We start from the raw sequence: 16411 nt of genomic DNA on the forward strand, positions 1-16411 counted from the left end.
TACATACAACTAACTTTTTAATTTTCGTCAAAAGCTTTCGTCGCAGTCCATGTATAAACAGTCAAGATGTTAATGGATATACCCCACTACATCACGCCTGTCTGAATGGCCACATCAACATCGTGCGTATCTTATTGGCTCATAATGCTGTACCTGACATGCCAGACATAAGAGGCTCAACTCCATTGTATTTAGCAGCATGGGCAGGTCATGATGAGATAGTTAAACAACTATTACTGCAAACGCCCAAAGCAGCTAATCCAAATGCGCAGGTTTGAAACAAACCTTTCTTAATTTTCTTCTAAATTTTATTCTGATTTCATTTGCAGACTATTGATAATGAAACTCCACTGCATTGTGCCGCACAACACGGTCACAACACTGTTTTAGCCATTTTGCTTGCCTACGGCGCGGACCCCACTGTCCGCAACAATAGTTTTCAAACTGCACTAGATCTAGCAGCGCAATTCGGACGGTTGCAGGCAGTTCAAACACTAATACGTACACATCCAGAACTTTTGGCTCCTTATCGCTCGTCTGGTAGTAATACACCCTCCAGCCCGGTAGCTGAGTGCACCCCATACACCATTTCGCCATCAACACATCTCTTTACTCACACATGTTTGCATTTAGCTAGTCGTAATGGACACAAAAAAGTAGTAGAAGCGCTACTAGCCGCTGGAGTGGACGTTAACATTATGACGAATTCGGGAACTGCTCTGCACGAGGCAGCACTTTGCGGCAAAAAAGCTGTGGTCAATGTTCTATTGCAAGCTGGTATCAATCCAAATGCTACTGACGGTGCAGGTAACACAGCGCTTGATTTGCTTAAAGACTATCCACCTCACGTTACCTATGAAATTGTGTGCGCAATAAAAGGTAAAAATTGGGATAATTCTTTTTTATCTAAAAACTCTCAAACATATACATACATATGTATGTTATTAGATTTTTATAAAGACGCTTCAAATGGCACTCATTTCAAACCAATTAACGAGCTTAGCGATGCAGATGATCATGAACGCAGCGATAGTTCCATCTCGCCAGTGCCAAATGTGACCTTCGATCGAAGGACTAACGAACAAAAAGTCAGTGCCACATCACACAAGGAATTTCTAATGCCAAAGACGTAAGACTGGGAAAGAATGAATGGCACATTTGTGTATTGTACCTCACACTCAGAATGCTCCATTTGATGCACCCATTGTCCACGACCATTATCATAAACTTGACATAGATTTGTCATTAAACAGCTACTCGTATCCTATCGCTTGAGATGCAACCCAGCACTATAATCAATCTTTGTATGGTATTAACTATGTGATTGCCGAAGCTTTATTATTATTTACATACAAACACCTACTTATAAACATACATATATTTACCCGATCATGCATATAAATGGCAACCATTTATTCAAAACTAACCAAAGTTATGTAAGTGTCTATAACTGTGAAAATATATAATGCATTACTATTTATCTTAAATCATCTGCAACTGTGGGACTTTTATGTGTATATATGTATGTATTTTTTTTGTTTTAAGCATTACTCCATTCGTGCTTTCGTGCTTGATGATTCTCATTGCTCATAAAATAACAAAAAAGTACAGAACTCCAATTACCATGTTGCGATAAAAATGTAACCGTCCATCAAAAATAGTTTGTCTTATGAAGTGATTACCCTGCAATTTTTATACTATGATCATTTGGAAAAGGGGAGCGCCTAGAATCGTTCAAATGCAAATTGTTTACATTTGCTTTATTTATGAAATCATAGAACTATCACACATTTTTTGATGAAATTCTCTTCCCTTCCCTTTTATGAGAATACGTACAAAAAGCCTACATATTACTTGGTTAACAAACTTTTCTCGGCTTATTAAGCCGCTACTCCCATGCGCTATTTCTATTCGTAATTATTTATATACCTATATTTATGTGCATCGTCCCATGTTCATTTTTTCATTTATGTATGTGCATTAATACATTGTACATACATATTTATGTAAATGCATCATTTCAGTGAATTTATAGATACATAGATATTTGTTTATAGTATAAAAGCAAATGGACTCTCTGTTTCTATGAGCTCATTGGAAACGTCGACAAAACCGCAAGCAAATTATTTAAAAATGAAGCCGATACTTTGGCAAAAGTCTCATGCAGGCAATGCTTCGACAAATTTCGCAGCAGTAAATAAACAGCGATCGCTGCTAAATGTTTTTAATAACGAACAGCGTGCACGAAGCCCTAGCAGTCCGAGTAGATTTGGCAGCCGTATCCTTAAACCGGACAAAACATATGAGCACATCGCCTTGGCTAAAACCGGATCGGCGAGTGATGTCCTCCATGGACAGAAACGTATGTCCATTTGTGCTGTACATATCTTTTTGTTAGTGGTGTAGTTTATGTCTTTTTTCTAATATTTGCTTATCAGGCGCCATACCCGCCATTCGGTGCGATTGCAATGTTGACGAGTATGTAAAGATGACTAATTCAAATGCTTTTACACGCTCTTCACCAAACATAGCACCGAAAATGCCTTTACCAAGCTCGTATTCCATAAGCACTAATGCCACAATATATCAGCGACAGCGGTATGTGGATGAGTATGTAGAAATGACTGATTTAAATACTACTATTACATGCTCGACATCAAGCATTTCATCGCCGAAAAAACCAATACCAAGCCCGCGTTCCATAAGAACCAATGACTATGCCAATATCAATATCAATCACATTTTAACCACATCAAATTCAAATATTAATCGCACGCAATCGGCAGCAGTGTTATCACTATCAACGTCGCGGGAGTAAGTAAAAATAACACCACTTATCATTTTCTTACACATCCTTACTTTACGCTTTCTATATAAATATCTATTACTTCTTTTAGATTACAGACACAAAGCCCACCGACGCAGCCATTAATTGCAGAAGCTGCCAAGAAAGACGCAAACAACAATACCAATTATCTTAATGGTTGCAAAAACGTAAGTGATAAGAAGCATTCGCCTACACCCGACTTCCCGCCGCCATCGGTTTCTCAAGCGGAGCACACAATACTCGAATTTATGCGTCCCCGAAGTGTGCAGAGCAAACGACAATCCGTAGGCCTGAAGCAAAATCCGCATTCTGACTTGGAATCTTTCATTGTAGACGCAATTAATCTGTTTGAGCTTCCCGATTCTCCAACAAACTCTCGAGTGTCAGATTGCGTGGAGGAGTTCGTGGGTGATGCTCCTTTTGCCGGCAAGCTGAAAGTTATTTTTATAGAGTTAAATTTATTAATGTATTATCCTGCAGGTCTCTTTAAAGGCTCCTCATTAAATTTAACAATGGATGGCAAGGAAGACGGCTTTTCCAATAATCATATATCTAGTGGGCTACGTTCACCAAGTTTGGTGCGCTCAATAAAACCGCTTCCACCTAAGCGAAACATTTCACAGCAGAAAAATAATTCTATCAGCATTGAAGATTTTAATGATGCGAAGGTTTGGGCCGAAATCGACACGATTCTAGAGAGTATCGGCAATGAAGTTAATAAGGTGGATAAGACTTTAAAAGGGGAGCTTGGAACCGAACAAACAACTACTTTTAACGTCACGAAAGACACGTTGCAAATACGCAGGCCAGCAGACTTGTGCTTGGGCAATAACAATGACTGCAATAGCAACTGGTGCCACTCGCCGAACACCCTTATCTTTGGACAAATACTTTACACCGTCTATGTATGGACACCAACGTTTTTTTTTGGAAAATTTGTCTTAATGTAAATTTACATACATATGTACATATTTATATTTTTTTTTAATTTCAGTATCTGGGGTCAACAGTCATTAGAGAATTGCGTGGTACTGCTTCCACACGAAAATCGATACTGAAATTTAAACGCAACGCTACACCACTGCCAGTGGTTAAAGAACGAGAATCCAACCTGCTGAAGGATTGTAATAGTCTAACCAAAATGCTAAAAGAGTCTAATCAGGATACACGCCTTAGAGTTGGGCTTGCGGTTTCCTCTGCTGGAGTGAAGTTTCTGAATGCAGAAAATAGTGTAAGTGCGAATCTTTGGGTATAATCTATCACCTCTTAACATTTTGCTACAGCGAAATTTTTCTATTTGATCATAAATTGTTTTAACTTAAAGATCATTTAAAAAATATACTTTAAGGACAAGTTTGAAGCGCATATACTGTAGAAAACTGAAGCTTGTAAAACCTAGGATTTTAAAAAATTATATGTTTATGCATATTAATATGAACAGTTGCATGTTTTAATTTATTTTCTAATTTTCAAGTCTACCATTTGCATACACGACATTGAAAATATCAATTGTGTATGTCAGGATGCTGAGGACTTGCGCTATTTTGCGTATATAACGAAGGAGGAGGACATTCACTACTGCCACGTTTTTATGGTGGATAATTTGGTAATATGGGAGTTTAAAATTTTGCTAAATGTTTAATTTATTTATTCTTGGTTTCCAGGAGCTTTCGCACGAAATTATTTTAACGTTGGGTGAGGCATTTGAGGTTGCATATCAGTTGGCGCTAAGCAAAGACGATGCTACTCATTCGAAATTTTGGGAAAGTGTAGCCGAGATATAGCTTAACTATTCGAATGTTAATATAGCTTCAAAAGGTTTTTGCCTAAATCCGTTTTATATTTTTTGCTAGTCTCTTGGCCATTATGACCTAATATTATTTGTATTATAAAAGGTATTTAAAACCTAGAAGGTTTTGTTTACTTTTTTTCTACTATTCATATGTCACGTTGAAGATTCTGTTAATTTTGAATATTTTAATAAAAAAATTGTTATTTATAAAAAATGCTTGTATAGGCGGTTTTTCATACGATATGATAAATGTTAATTAGAAACGTATGTTGGATGCGACTTCTGAAAAGGCAGCATTTTAAGAATTGATGTGTGATGTACACGCCCAAATATTCAGCGATTTTAGTTTGTGGACGACGATTTGCAGAACGCCAACTTTATTGCCTCCTTAAGTTATTTGGCGCTGCAGTTTAAATTTAAAATCAATTGCCAAATATGCAACTGCGCACTATTGTTGCGAATTCTAGGTTTGATTTTACATTTTCGGGCAAATGAGCAGAAATACGAAATGCCAACGTGCCTAACATGTGGCAACGCAAAATAAAATCACTAACACCTCTGGCTTAAAGATGTCTGGGTGGCAAAAATACATCGATGTTTTTCTTTGATTCGAGGCAAGACGAATCTATACAAGGTGCTGTTATCGAATCCACCGATTTCACGGCGAATGTGTATCTTTTGTCAAAATGATGTGTTTGTTGTAATTCTGCTTTGTACTGAATCAGAGTGTCCAGATTTGCCGAATTCGCGCCAATTAGGCGTTTTTTTCCATTCAAATAAATTTTTTCCAGTTATAAAAATATACAAAACATAGTTTTCCACCAAGAACGATAGAATACAAGATTGCGCATTCCCGCAGAATTACATTTGTGGCAACGGGTAAACAAAGAATATGGCGAAGAACAATGAGTTGACAGCTGTGAATTTGCAGTGAGAAAACATGTTTTCTTCACGATTCACCAATTTCTCAAGCCATCTTTGTATATGGCGAATTAAGCACAACGTTAACAAAAAATATACAACCACTCTTGAAATGTGTTCAAAAGAATAGGTCTTATCAATTAACTATTTAGAGTTTTTGTGTTTGTATTGCAGGTGCCGAAAAAGTGATAACATCTTGTCGCAGCGCATGTTTTCCTGCATAAAGTGGTCGATGCTTGCTTACCTCCGATTTTAATTTGTAGTTTGTGGTATTTCATCGTTTTCCTTACGCTGGTGTCTAAATTGTATGGCTTCTCCTGCCGGCAGAACTCCACCCACTTTCAAACAAAAACAAAATTCATGTAAACTTTGGAGCGAATTGGGATTTGACATAACATCCTCCATACAAAATACATGTGGTTGTCGTTGTTGTAATCTGAATTCGCCAGTAACACCACCTTGTATAAATTCGCCTTGACATGAACCAAAAATACAAGATCACGCCTTCTTCTTAGTAGCCCGTTATAATCGCATTTAGGAAAAAAGTTGGGCGACCTTGACATTCGCCGTTTGTTTACATTTGTTCGTTGTTTACAATTTGGTGGTGGCTTTTTACGGCAATTTTCTTAATTTTCGCTTGTGACAACGTGTGCACACATAAGGTAAAGAATAATTTAATACAACGACATGATTTATAGAAGAATTTGCATAATAAAAATGATTATTCATGCCTTCAACAATTACGCGTTTTTTTTGTTCTCTTCTTTGTTTACTTCTTACAACAAAGATGGCGTCGAGATTTCAACAGCTAGAAAATAACTTTTTTCTTTCTTTTGGGAAGGCGTGATCTTGTGTCTTTCGTTCATGTACAAAATACATGTGGTTGTTGTTTGTTGTATTCTTGCTACCATCTTGTATAAATTAGCTTTGCGAGTACGGGATCGATTTCCAGTAAAATCTAACTGATTCTCACTAGTCCGGACTCGTACGGGATCGCGACTGTTATTAGCAAAATTGTAGAAAAATTGTAATAAATTACTGAAACTGAGCTAATTATGTTTTTAACGGATTTTTTTTTGCAGCCATTTAAATTTTTTGGACAAAGTCACTTCTCTTTTTTGAACAATTGAAAAACTGGAATGACGGTTCAATGTACCGGCAATGTCAGTTTTTAAAAAACATCGATACATCGAAGCAAAACATCGAGATTTTCGATGCATCGATGTTTTTTCGACATTCCCACTCTGTCTTGGGTCTGACACACGGCTTTTTGCCGTCAGGTGCGAAAAAATATTTTCACACGTTATTGAAGAAAAGAAAATCGGCTTTATTTGGTGCATAATTTATTGAAAATAAGGAAACTAACAGAAAAACGAAACATGGAAAGGTCAAAGGCTATAAGCACAAATGAGGACATTGCTGATGGTGAAGGTAAGCTCGAAAATATGTTTTTATTTAGTCTGTCTCAGCCCATGTGCAGGGCGAGGCTGTCGCCTAACAAAAAATGGGCCCCTCTGCGAAAATAATTGGAAATATTATTGCATCAAAACAAAATATTTCACACTGCTTAACTGCTTCCAAGTGTTTTCAGTGCCCTTAATAAGGAGACATTCTCTAAACAACAGTCCTTTGAAAATAAAAGTTTATTTTTAACAAACATTTGTACTTGATAAGGTATGCGTTTTACATTTTACTGGTTAATACAATAAAATTCATTGTATTGCTTTTGCAGTTGCTGAAACTAATAATGGTGGTTTTAATATTGGAACCGTAGACGATGAACCCCGTAGCAAGTTACCAAAGCTCAGTCTGAATGTTAAAACCACAGCGGACTTAACGCTGAATCACTCATATACATCACCATCGTTTGCAGAGCAATTGAAAGCACAGTGGAGTGCTCAAGATAAGGAAGACTATCATGATTTATCCACGTCAGTAAAGGTGTTTAGAGATCCGTTTCAGGTGTGTCTGCTACCAGATCTGCTGCAAAACAAAAGGACCTGCCGACAACTTGTTGATGAGATGGTACAGAAGGTACAATGGTCTCGGAAGCAAATGGATTTGTACGAATTTTACCAAAGTACTGATTTATCAAATATGGCCGAATGTAAATTACTTACTAGTTTTCTGCAAATGCTACGGCGAACAGTGCGGCCTTGGCTGGAGGCATTAACAGGCCTAAAGTTGGATTATGTATCAGCGTCCTGTTCTATGTATACCTGCGGAGACTACTTGCTGGTGCACGACGACTTATTAAAAGATAGGCAGATTGCATTCATTTATTACTTATCCCCGTGGGAGAGTGTAGAAAATTGGCGTGAAGAGCAAGGAGGGTGTCTCGAGCTATTCGGTAGTGATGAAAACTGCTTTCCTCTATTTCCTGTAAAGCGAAAAATATCACCAAAAAATAACCAATTCGCCTTTTTCAAAGTGGGCTCCCGTTCATTTCATCAAGTCGGTGAAGTCACTTCTTACGACTACCCACGTCTAACCATAAATGGTTGGTTTCATGGAGCGTCTAACAATGACATGATTGCTGATATAATGCGTCCATTGTCTAAACTAGATTTTATTTCTCCAGCAAATAACGTAGCAATCGATATAAATGAATTATTAAATGAGGTGTACTTAAAACCGCAAACCAAAAAAAGTATTCAAAAACGCATAGAAGATAATTCCGAAATTTGTTTATATGAATTTTTAAGGCGTGAAACTTTTGAACAGGCCATGGAACAACTACTCAAAGACGATACGTTAAAATGGCGACTGGAAGGACCGGCGAATGCACACAATTATGAAGTACTCGACATCAATACAGCAAGCAAAACGATATCACGCTTAATTGAACTTTTTGCAAGCGCAGAAATGTTTGCCTTATTGCGTGACTATACAGATCTGGACTTGGCTGGGCCAAATGCAACTAGCCCAACGTACAATTTACAAGTTCAACGTTGGTCGCACGGCAACTACACTGTGCTGGGCGATGAAGCCATATGCGACGAAAATACATTGGACTTAATTTACTATTTGAATGCTAGCGAAGGTGCTGCTGTTGTTACATATCTGTCACCCGATGCGGATGAACCGCGAAACAATGATGATTATAACACCGGCGAGGAAGATGATTCTGTATTGCTAACTATTACGCCAGTTGATAATGCACTGAATATTGTGTACCGTTGTGAAGGAACAACAAAATTCACTAAATATGTGTCGCGCAATACACCGCTAGAAAGAGGACCAGTCTATGTGATTTCATGCAGTTATAAAGAGTAGACTGGAATGCCGAACTTTGATATGTTGAATTGCGACGCACAAATATAATCAACTGGGTTATCAGTGCGATAATTATATTTTTAATTTAAATGATCTTAAATTTAATGTTTGTTTAATTAGTTCCCTTCTCCTTAAGAGGAGATGAATAAATTTATACGCTTGAAATTGTATTGAAATTACTTACGTATATCGTGGTTTTATTTAAATTGTTATAGTAAAACCGTACGCGAAAAGGGGTTTAGTTAAATCAGTACCAAAGGATGATGCATTTTGAAATTCTTGAATTTCTTGTCCTGTTTTTTAAAAATTTATTTTTTATATTTTTATCCCAACACTATTAAGAAATAGCTCAGAAAGGAGAGCAATTCTTCGGTGGGATGACCTTCGCCAGGAAAAGTCAGAGTTATAACAAGAAGATTTTTCCAAATTCTAATCAGCTGCTCACTAGAAACTCTTAAAAATACTAATAGTTATCCTTACGGCACACTGCAGACGAAGAGGGCATCTGCATAAGTTGAGGATATGGTTGTATAATCTCTGTCACATTTGCGACTCGACCAAGGAGATACCACATGAGTTTATTTATATTTTCGCAATTTCTGTTCCTTTTTAGACAAATACCGCCTCGTTGCTTCGATGGCTTTTATGATTGTGGTCATTATTGTGGGCGTACCGATGTGGTGGAAAACAACGGAAGTTTACAGGTAAATCACTTTCATTGGTAATTTTCTATTAAACTCTATTTCTAATAAAATTATTTCCCCTCTCTACAGAGTCAGTTTGCCATCAGCAGACATCATGAGTTTGAGCGATGAGCCTTTGGAAATCGCCAACAAAATTGCCATATTTTCATTTGAGAAGTCGCGAGCGGAACTACTAGTCAAGGAGTTAACTGAAGTTTATGCCAACAATGGTTTGCTTATTGTCTAAACTAATTTTGTATTCAAATTAAACTTAAATTTGTACAAATTTAGATTTATGGCGACCACAATTTGTACAAATTGTACCATTCGAAAAGGCTTTTAACACGAAGACACCTGCTGCCCTCGAAAGTCTATTGTTGAAACAAGAGGAAATCCGAGCAGGTGATTTTATTTTCATTGAGTGGCCTAAGCTTCAGGAAGAAGTTTTACTTACGTCCGACCGGTCTGCATTAATACGAAGCGATACTTGTAAGTTACCGGAGTTGACCGCAACAAATTATTATTATTTCCCACATGGAGTTACCATTTTGAATGCCCTGCAGCTGCTAGCCGTATAAAGCACGTCATAAATCTGCTTATTCTACAAACACATCGTATACAACAAATACTGAACGAGGATCACCGGCACGGGGTGAAGAGCGAAGCGCCACAGACCGAGTACGATGTTGTTGTTTCGATACTAAACCCACGCCCGGACATAATGAATGCCAAGTGGAATGTACGCATGGCTGTAGAAAGTATGTTTTGTCTATATTGAGAATTTGTATTCTGTTGTTGTTGTTGTAGCAGCATACAAATTCCCCAAAGACTTTTTGGGGAGTGTTGCTGGAGTGACAGTCCTTGGCCAGATATAAATCTGGGTCGTTCCGGTTACGTAGACCCGACTGTCGTGGGAACGATCTAATGAGCGTACATAAAATTATTTGTATTCTGTCATTTGGTTTACCTCTAATTTTTCTCTCATAGCTTACATTGCACCATTTCTAAAAGAAGTTTCTCAAATATCCAATTATACCCTTACGACGCAATGGAAGTATCAATTACCTTTTGAGGCGGACTTAAAGCAGGTGCGCGACAGTTCGAAACTAGGCCGTCATTATGCTTTGGGCGAGACCGACTTGCCGCATATTATTACCTCAATCGAGAAAAATTTGGGCGTTGGTATAACTGCCAAGCCAGCTATCAATTTAGTGGTCTATATAACACCATGCGATATAGCACCTGTGCACATTTATAATCGTCACAATAAACAAGCTACGCGCCAAAAAGTGGACTCGTTTATATCACCTAAATGGGGTGGCATTATCATTGCCAATCCACCCGCAGAGGCGTGTGTAAGTTACAACGCCGCTCAGCAGCCTGTCGAATTTTATGTGAATACAAACGATGTTATGCAAATCATGTTGTATCAATTGCAAAAGTTGTTAGACATAAATGTAGAGGTGAGAACTCTTGCACTTATTTTGATAGTTACTCCTATTATTATGCAGTTTATGCTTTTACTTACAGTTTAATATTGATGGCGTCAAGACTGTGGCCTTAGAGCAAATAGAACCACGTCGTTGGGAATATGAAGCCTACATACGTCGTAGCGCTGTAATGCATATCACCACAGCAAGTAATACATTGCAGAGTCTCATTAAGTTGTTGGGTAAAGCAGTGGCGTACATTTCATATTTGAATTTCATTGCAAAATAGCTTTTTCTCCCCTTAATTCCAGATAATATCAGTTATATTGTCATCAATGATGATGTGGGCCAATCCATTAATAATGCCTATAAAAGAGTGCTTTTGGCGAAGCAGACGTTGGCAAGCGGTAATTTGTTAGCTGCCTCCAATTACGCAAGAAGCGCCTTCATCGCCTCTGAACACGCATTTTTCGATGCCAGCTTGTTGGCGCAATTATACTTTCCAGACGAACAAAAATATGCCATATACATTCCATTGTTCCTGCCCATTATGGTACCTGTTATTACATCATTTACAATGATACGTAAACTAGTAACGAAATTGCGAAAAGCTAAAAAAGAAAAATGCACATAAATAATTTATATATATGAGCCGTTCAATACATACACTGTGAGGTGTAGTGATTTTGCTAATACATAATACATATATATAATAATTAATAGAATGGATATGTGTTATTAATTGTAATTTAGATTGAGGAGGTGATTTATGTAATGGCTGCCATTCGTAATGACTTAATAAAGCTTGTCGGCCTCGTATCTTCTTAGCTTCACTTTTAGGATGGTACTTTTAGGAGTACTAGAAGATAATTCATTTTTCGTATAGGGCTTCGTTAAAAAAAAAACTACAGCGATATGGATACTTTGAGTTTCACTGCTACGCTGAGAAAATTTCTTAAAAAAGATTAGCCAGGTTCGCTCCAGAGGCCTATTGGTTCATTCACGGTGGCAAGAAGTGAGACTATCAGCTCTTTTAGGGACTCATTTCCTTGAAAATCCCCGCGACAGGAGAGAGAGAGAGAGAGAATGGGGGACAACAGTTTCAATTTGAAAAATCTGACCTTTTTTTTCGATAAAAAGTTCCAAAGCCTAATTTGGTTAAAATTCTAACGGGAGTCCCATCCTTTTTTAATGATTAGGTTAGCATTCTTAATACTGAAAGCTACGAGTAAACTCGGATTCCACACATGGAGCCAGAATAAAGTCGATGTTTAAAACATCGTTGAAACTGACATCGATGTATCGTCAATTAAGCGATTTTAGGAAATTGTAAACATCGATGGTAAACATCGAATTTTGAACCGATATTATCGATGTTTCAAAAATGTGGAATCATCGTTTGCATCCCTATTTTCAAAGCCTTAACAGCATTCTGGTCACCTAGAGGGGTACTGTGGATTGACACCTTTATGTTAAGTCTCTTTATTCAGTTTAGTGATAAAGCAAACTTTCAGTCAATAGCGTGGAAAATTTGTTTACGGGAGCTTCCCCTAAGACACATGGTGATGCTCTGGATGCATTGCCAAACTTACCGTGACTTATCTTCATCCACGAGAAGGCCTTTAAAGTCACAATATCTCTGAGTGCTGGCTGAAAAGAAAAGAGTACTTGAAGAGATAAAATTTTACTTGTTTGTAGTGACATCCAAGCGGGACTTAAGGCACTGACCAGTACTCTAATATTTTCCAAATGAGCCCGGCAATCCAAGTCTCGACTAAACTAAGTTGATATACATAAACTACGTTATTTACTTTGGGTTCCAGATCACTGTAGCTCCTGATAATAACACTACGGAACATTAGACTGGAGAGACCTCAGATCAGATATTTCTTAGGCTGCAGCCAGTTGTAGCACTGGCATTCTCGGGACATTGAAGCCACTATCTAGAAACCTCGACAATATTTTGCTTAAACTTAATCTTAACTTAATCTTCATCTTAATCTTAATCTTTATTTCAATCCCAATCTTAGCCTCAACCGCAATTAGAATCTCTGTCGAAATATTAATCTTAATCTTATTTGTGCCCATTCTTCTGTAACTTTTTGGATTCGTTACAGTTTGAAATTAGAGCCTGAAGATTGAACCGTATAAATAAGAACTAAGTAATTGCTTTTTCTTAAAATTTCTGCGAGGTCCAAGAACGCGTTCCGATTTTGATTTAGTTTTGCACGAGAACAAAATGTAATATCAAGAACTTGCCGGCCAAAGAACCAAACGGGAACAAACGTATTGAGAGCTGTAAAGAACAAAATGCGCACAAAAGACTCGGGAGCGTTCTCAAGCAACGAATGCAAGTACGGAGAACGTTTTCAACGCGAATAAAATAAGAACAAACAGTGAAAAATAGTTTCAGTAAGAATTGTCATTTCTAAGCCAGAGTAAAGCTGGACCATTTCGATTTCCAGACCGTTTATGATTCGGGTGCACTGCTTATTTTCTGTGCAAGAAAAGTTCGTGTCTTAAGTCTTTCGTTGACTTAATTAGGGGATTCACAAGACGTGTTAACCGTCGTAAAATCTTAAGCTTAACACTTGTTTATGTAAAATAGCGGTTAAAATGGTTGGGGGGTTGGCTAATTATATATTCTTTATCAGTTTAAAAGAATTTCGGTTTAGTTAGAAATCCCCTAAAACCATTTTAATTAAAAAAGATGTTAACCTTAAGATTTTACGACGGTTAACACGTCTTGTGAATCCCCTAAATATGCATTAATAGGTGTGTACTCGTATTTAGAGAACAAAATTCTCCAGCTGAAAAAGTTCTTAGAATTTAGCAGCATTAGCTGTCAAAGAGACGAATTATTAACAGCAGTACGAGAACGCAAAATTTTCAAAAACTTGCAACCTTCGAAACAGCTGATCACTTGCACAGTTGCCACTGGTGATTAATTTGGCAATTTATTTTCTGCTTGGTACTTTTTCTCCCGATTTGGCATTTAATACAATTGAATAGCTTTGGATAAGAAAAACCTTTTTAAAATACAAATTAATTATATTGGAATGAACAAGTTATTTTTCTCATAATTTTTTGTGATATCACATGGTGATGCATTCAAAAACAAGAGTATCTCCTCCAAACACCCATCATTGATCAACAAAAAAAAATGTAATAGATGTATGTAGCTAGAGATGTAGCTTTAAATTATAAAATGTTCATTTCAACAATAAACCTACCAAAACCGCAAACTTCAGCAAAAAAACATTTCAGCATTTTAAGGAAAATTATAGTACAAACGAAAAATGTCATACGGCTACCATAGTCAGCACACACTAAAGTAAACAAACTGGAGATTAATAGCAAATTAACGAAAAATAAATTCAACAAACGTTGTGCTTATTAAATTTACTCGGTTTTCGTTGTATACTAGCATTTATATTAAAATTTGCAATAAATAACTCTTTTGTTTTTTTACAAACATGTGTTTGTGATCAGCTGATTTTCGTGCTCGCAAATTTTTAGCAGAAATTTGCAGCTCTCTTTCAAATTTTGCTCTCTCAATTTCCCCTACTTTGGAAGTTTGTTGGGTACGAGAACGCAAAACCATTAAAAATTTTCTAAAACTTTAGATAGTTGGGCATACGAGTACACTCCTAATATCTTTCAGTTCTTTTTTTGTTAATTTTAATATTAATCGAAAAAATTTCAAAATAATGCACGGTCAGAATGTTCCTGAAGCTTTAATACCTTAATTGTTCTTCGAGAAAAAGTTTCTTAGACTTTTTCCCCCGTTTTGTTCTTTTGTCAGAATGTTCAGAAGACTTTTTTCCCATTTTGTTCTCGTAAAAAATTTTTCCAAAGTATTGTTCGCATTTTGTTCGCTATGGGAACATATCCCAGAGTTTTGTTCTTACATAATTAGCGTTGAGAACGTTCTCGATAGATTTGTTCTTGTGAAGACACTCCTGAAGATTTTGTTCTCATTTCGGTTTGGGTTCTTAGACTTTCTTTTCCACAGCTTACTAAACTACGCCAACGACTATTATCGGTCCCCGAATTTCAGATCTTTGACTCGATATTTAAGTAAAAGTTCTGAAATTTTAAGAATAAGCTATTGCTTATATTTTTTACGGCCCAAAAGAAGTTTCACTTCAAAAAAAAATAAAAAATTTTTTAAATTAATTTGCTTTGAAAACTTCTCTTGCACGCCTCTATTTACTGCCTCTATTTGAAATAGGAAGATCAGCATTTTTCCTTTCATCACCACGGTGCACGGGCTCGCCAACAGCTTGACAATGTTTTGCCAATATCATTGCATTGGACATGCAAAGACCATAGAGTATGAGCGGGCGTATGTTTGTTTGTGTGTGTGGTGTCATTTGATGTCAGGGCTATCGGCGAAAAAAACGCTATACTCTGCTCTTGCTTGATAGGCCAGAGGCAAGCGAAGATGACACCACAACGAAGAGTGCAGAAGAAGCGTGGGAAAAATACGAATGGATCAGGTTGGCGTGCACTGTGGCCCTCCGCGCAATTATCGATTCTTTGTTGCTGTTTGGTTATTTTTTTTTTAGTTTTTTTCGCGTGAATAATCAAAACGTAAATTAAACAAGCAACAATAAGTCCACCGATTTGAAGGAGAAGGCAAGTCAAAGGTAAAGCAGGTAAGTAGGAAGGTACAGAAGTAGCAGCATTTTCGATACAAAAAAATTTATAAACAAAAAACTTAATGTTAAATTAAACTTTAATGTAAACATAAATTAGACAGTGTTAAAAAATGTTATTCCATTTTTGTGGCTACTTTGCTATTACAAGATTTATAGCTTTTTATTTCTGGTTCTTTAAACGACCAACCACTTGATTGCCACTTGAAAACTCTAAATGCGATTAGAGTAGGGCAAAATTTATTCGAGTGACGAATACCAAATGAACAAAATTTTTTTTTCGTTATTCGTAAATAATAAATAACTTTGTTTATTCCAAGGTGGTGTTGTTTCATCAGCTGTGAGTAGCGTTTGACTGGCAAAATTTTGTATTTCGCCAGTGAGTGAGTGAAAAGGGAGAGTGTTTGTATTTTTTTGCAAAATGCATCTTGTGCTTCAATGTTACTACAAATATCTATATATTAATACGCTAACATAAATTTTCTTTCTTTCTCTGGGGAAACAAATTTCCGGAGAACAAACTCCCTGGGAGTATTCAGAATTGGGCTGATAGACACAGAAACTTAGTTGGCGAAATTTACGGATAGTTATCGAGCTATAAAAATTAAAAAAGTTATCGATATTTATTGAATTATCATTAGTTGCATTCCAGATGCTTTACGATTTGCAGGTTTTACAGGATTTGCAGGAACAGCTGTTTTCAGGTGGTCACATGGAACGGCTTCCTGTAAAAACCTGCAAATCGCGAAGCATCTGGAACGCAACTATTATATTTAGACTTAACAAAAGTTATCGAGTTATCGTAATGCATGTAGTTCTTT

At 36.9% G+C, this 16411-nt stretch overlaps 2 protein-coding genes across 3 annotated transcripts; both read left to right on the forward strand.

Annotated features, from left to right (window-relative positions):
- Nucleotides 1-29: 29 nt before the first annotated feature.
- Nucleotides 30-4803, forward strand: LOC118738258 (the record flags this gene model as incomplete). The annotated part of the gene is made up of 10 exons (XM_036469183.1): nt 30-272; nt 330-879; nt 949-1129; nt 2058-2362; nt 2439-2814; nt 2898-3253; nt 3308-3732; nt 3822-4058; nt 4302-4433; nt 4492-4803. Coding segments are annotated over 10 exons (2925 nt in total), but the record flags the coding sequence as incomplete, so codon positions are not given.
- A 1948-nt stretch (nt 4804-6751) lies between these two features.
- On the forward strand, nt 6752-11654 carry LOC118737768 (prolyl 3-hydroxylase sudestada1). Of its 2 annotated transcripts, XM_036468513.1 has the most exons (8): nt 6755-6971; nt 9430-9520; nt 9590-9729; nt 9791-9988; nt 10063-10257; nt 10487-10962; nt 11030-11171; nt 11241-11654. In XM_036468513.1, the coding sequence occupies exons 1-8, from the start codon at nt 6920-6922 to the stop codon at nt 11561-11563; spliced, it is 1617 nt and encodes a 538-aa protein (XP_036324406.1). In that variant the 5' UTR covers nt 6755-6919; the 3' UTR covers nt 11564-11654. The 2 variants fall into 2 exon arrangements, with proteins under 2 accessions (XP_036324407.1, XP_036324406.1); XM_036468514.1 differs by lacking the exons at nt 9430-9520; nt 9590-9729; nt 9791-9988; ... (2 more) ...; nt 11030-11171; nt 11241-11654 and adding an exon at nt 7273-8999 and having other exon boundaries at nt 6752-6971.
- Nucleotides 11655-16411: the final 4757 nt, after the last annotated feature.

Source organism: Rhagoletis pomonella, unplaced genomic scaffold, assembly GCF_013731165.1.
Source record: "Rhagoletis pomonella isolate Grant_MI unplaced genomic scaffold, Rhpom_1.0 Rhpom_scaffold_00004, whole genome shotgun sequence".
Lineage (NCBI taxonomy): Eukaryota > Metazoa > Arthropoda > Insecta > Diptera > Tephritidae > Rhagoletis > Rhagoletis pomonella.

Excerpts from the sequence above, each read along its gene's own strand:
- LOC118737768 (XM_036468513.1), top strand. The coding sequence starts at position 6,920 with ATGGAAAGGTCAAAGGCTATAAGCACAAATGAGGACATTGCTGATGGT. Across the intron at positions 10,258-10,486 it reads TGTACGCATGGCTGTAGAAA|CTTACATTGCACCATTTCTA; the intron begins GTATGTTTTGTC and ends TTTCTCTCATAG. Across the intron at positions 11,172-11,240 it reads GAGTCTCATTAAGTTGTTGG|ATAATATCAGTTATATTGTC; the intron begins GTAAAGCAGTGG and ends CCTTAATTCCAG.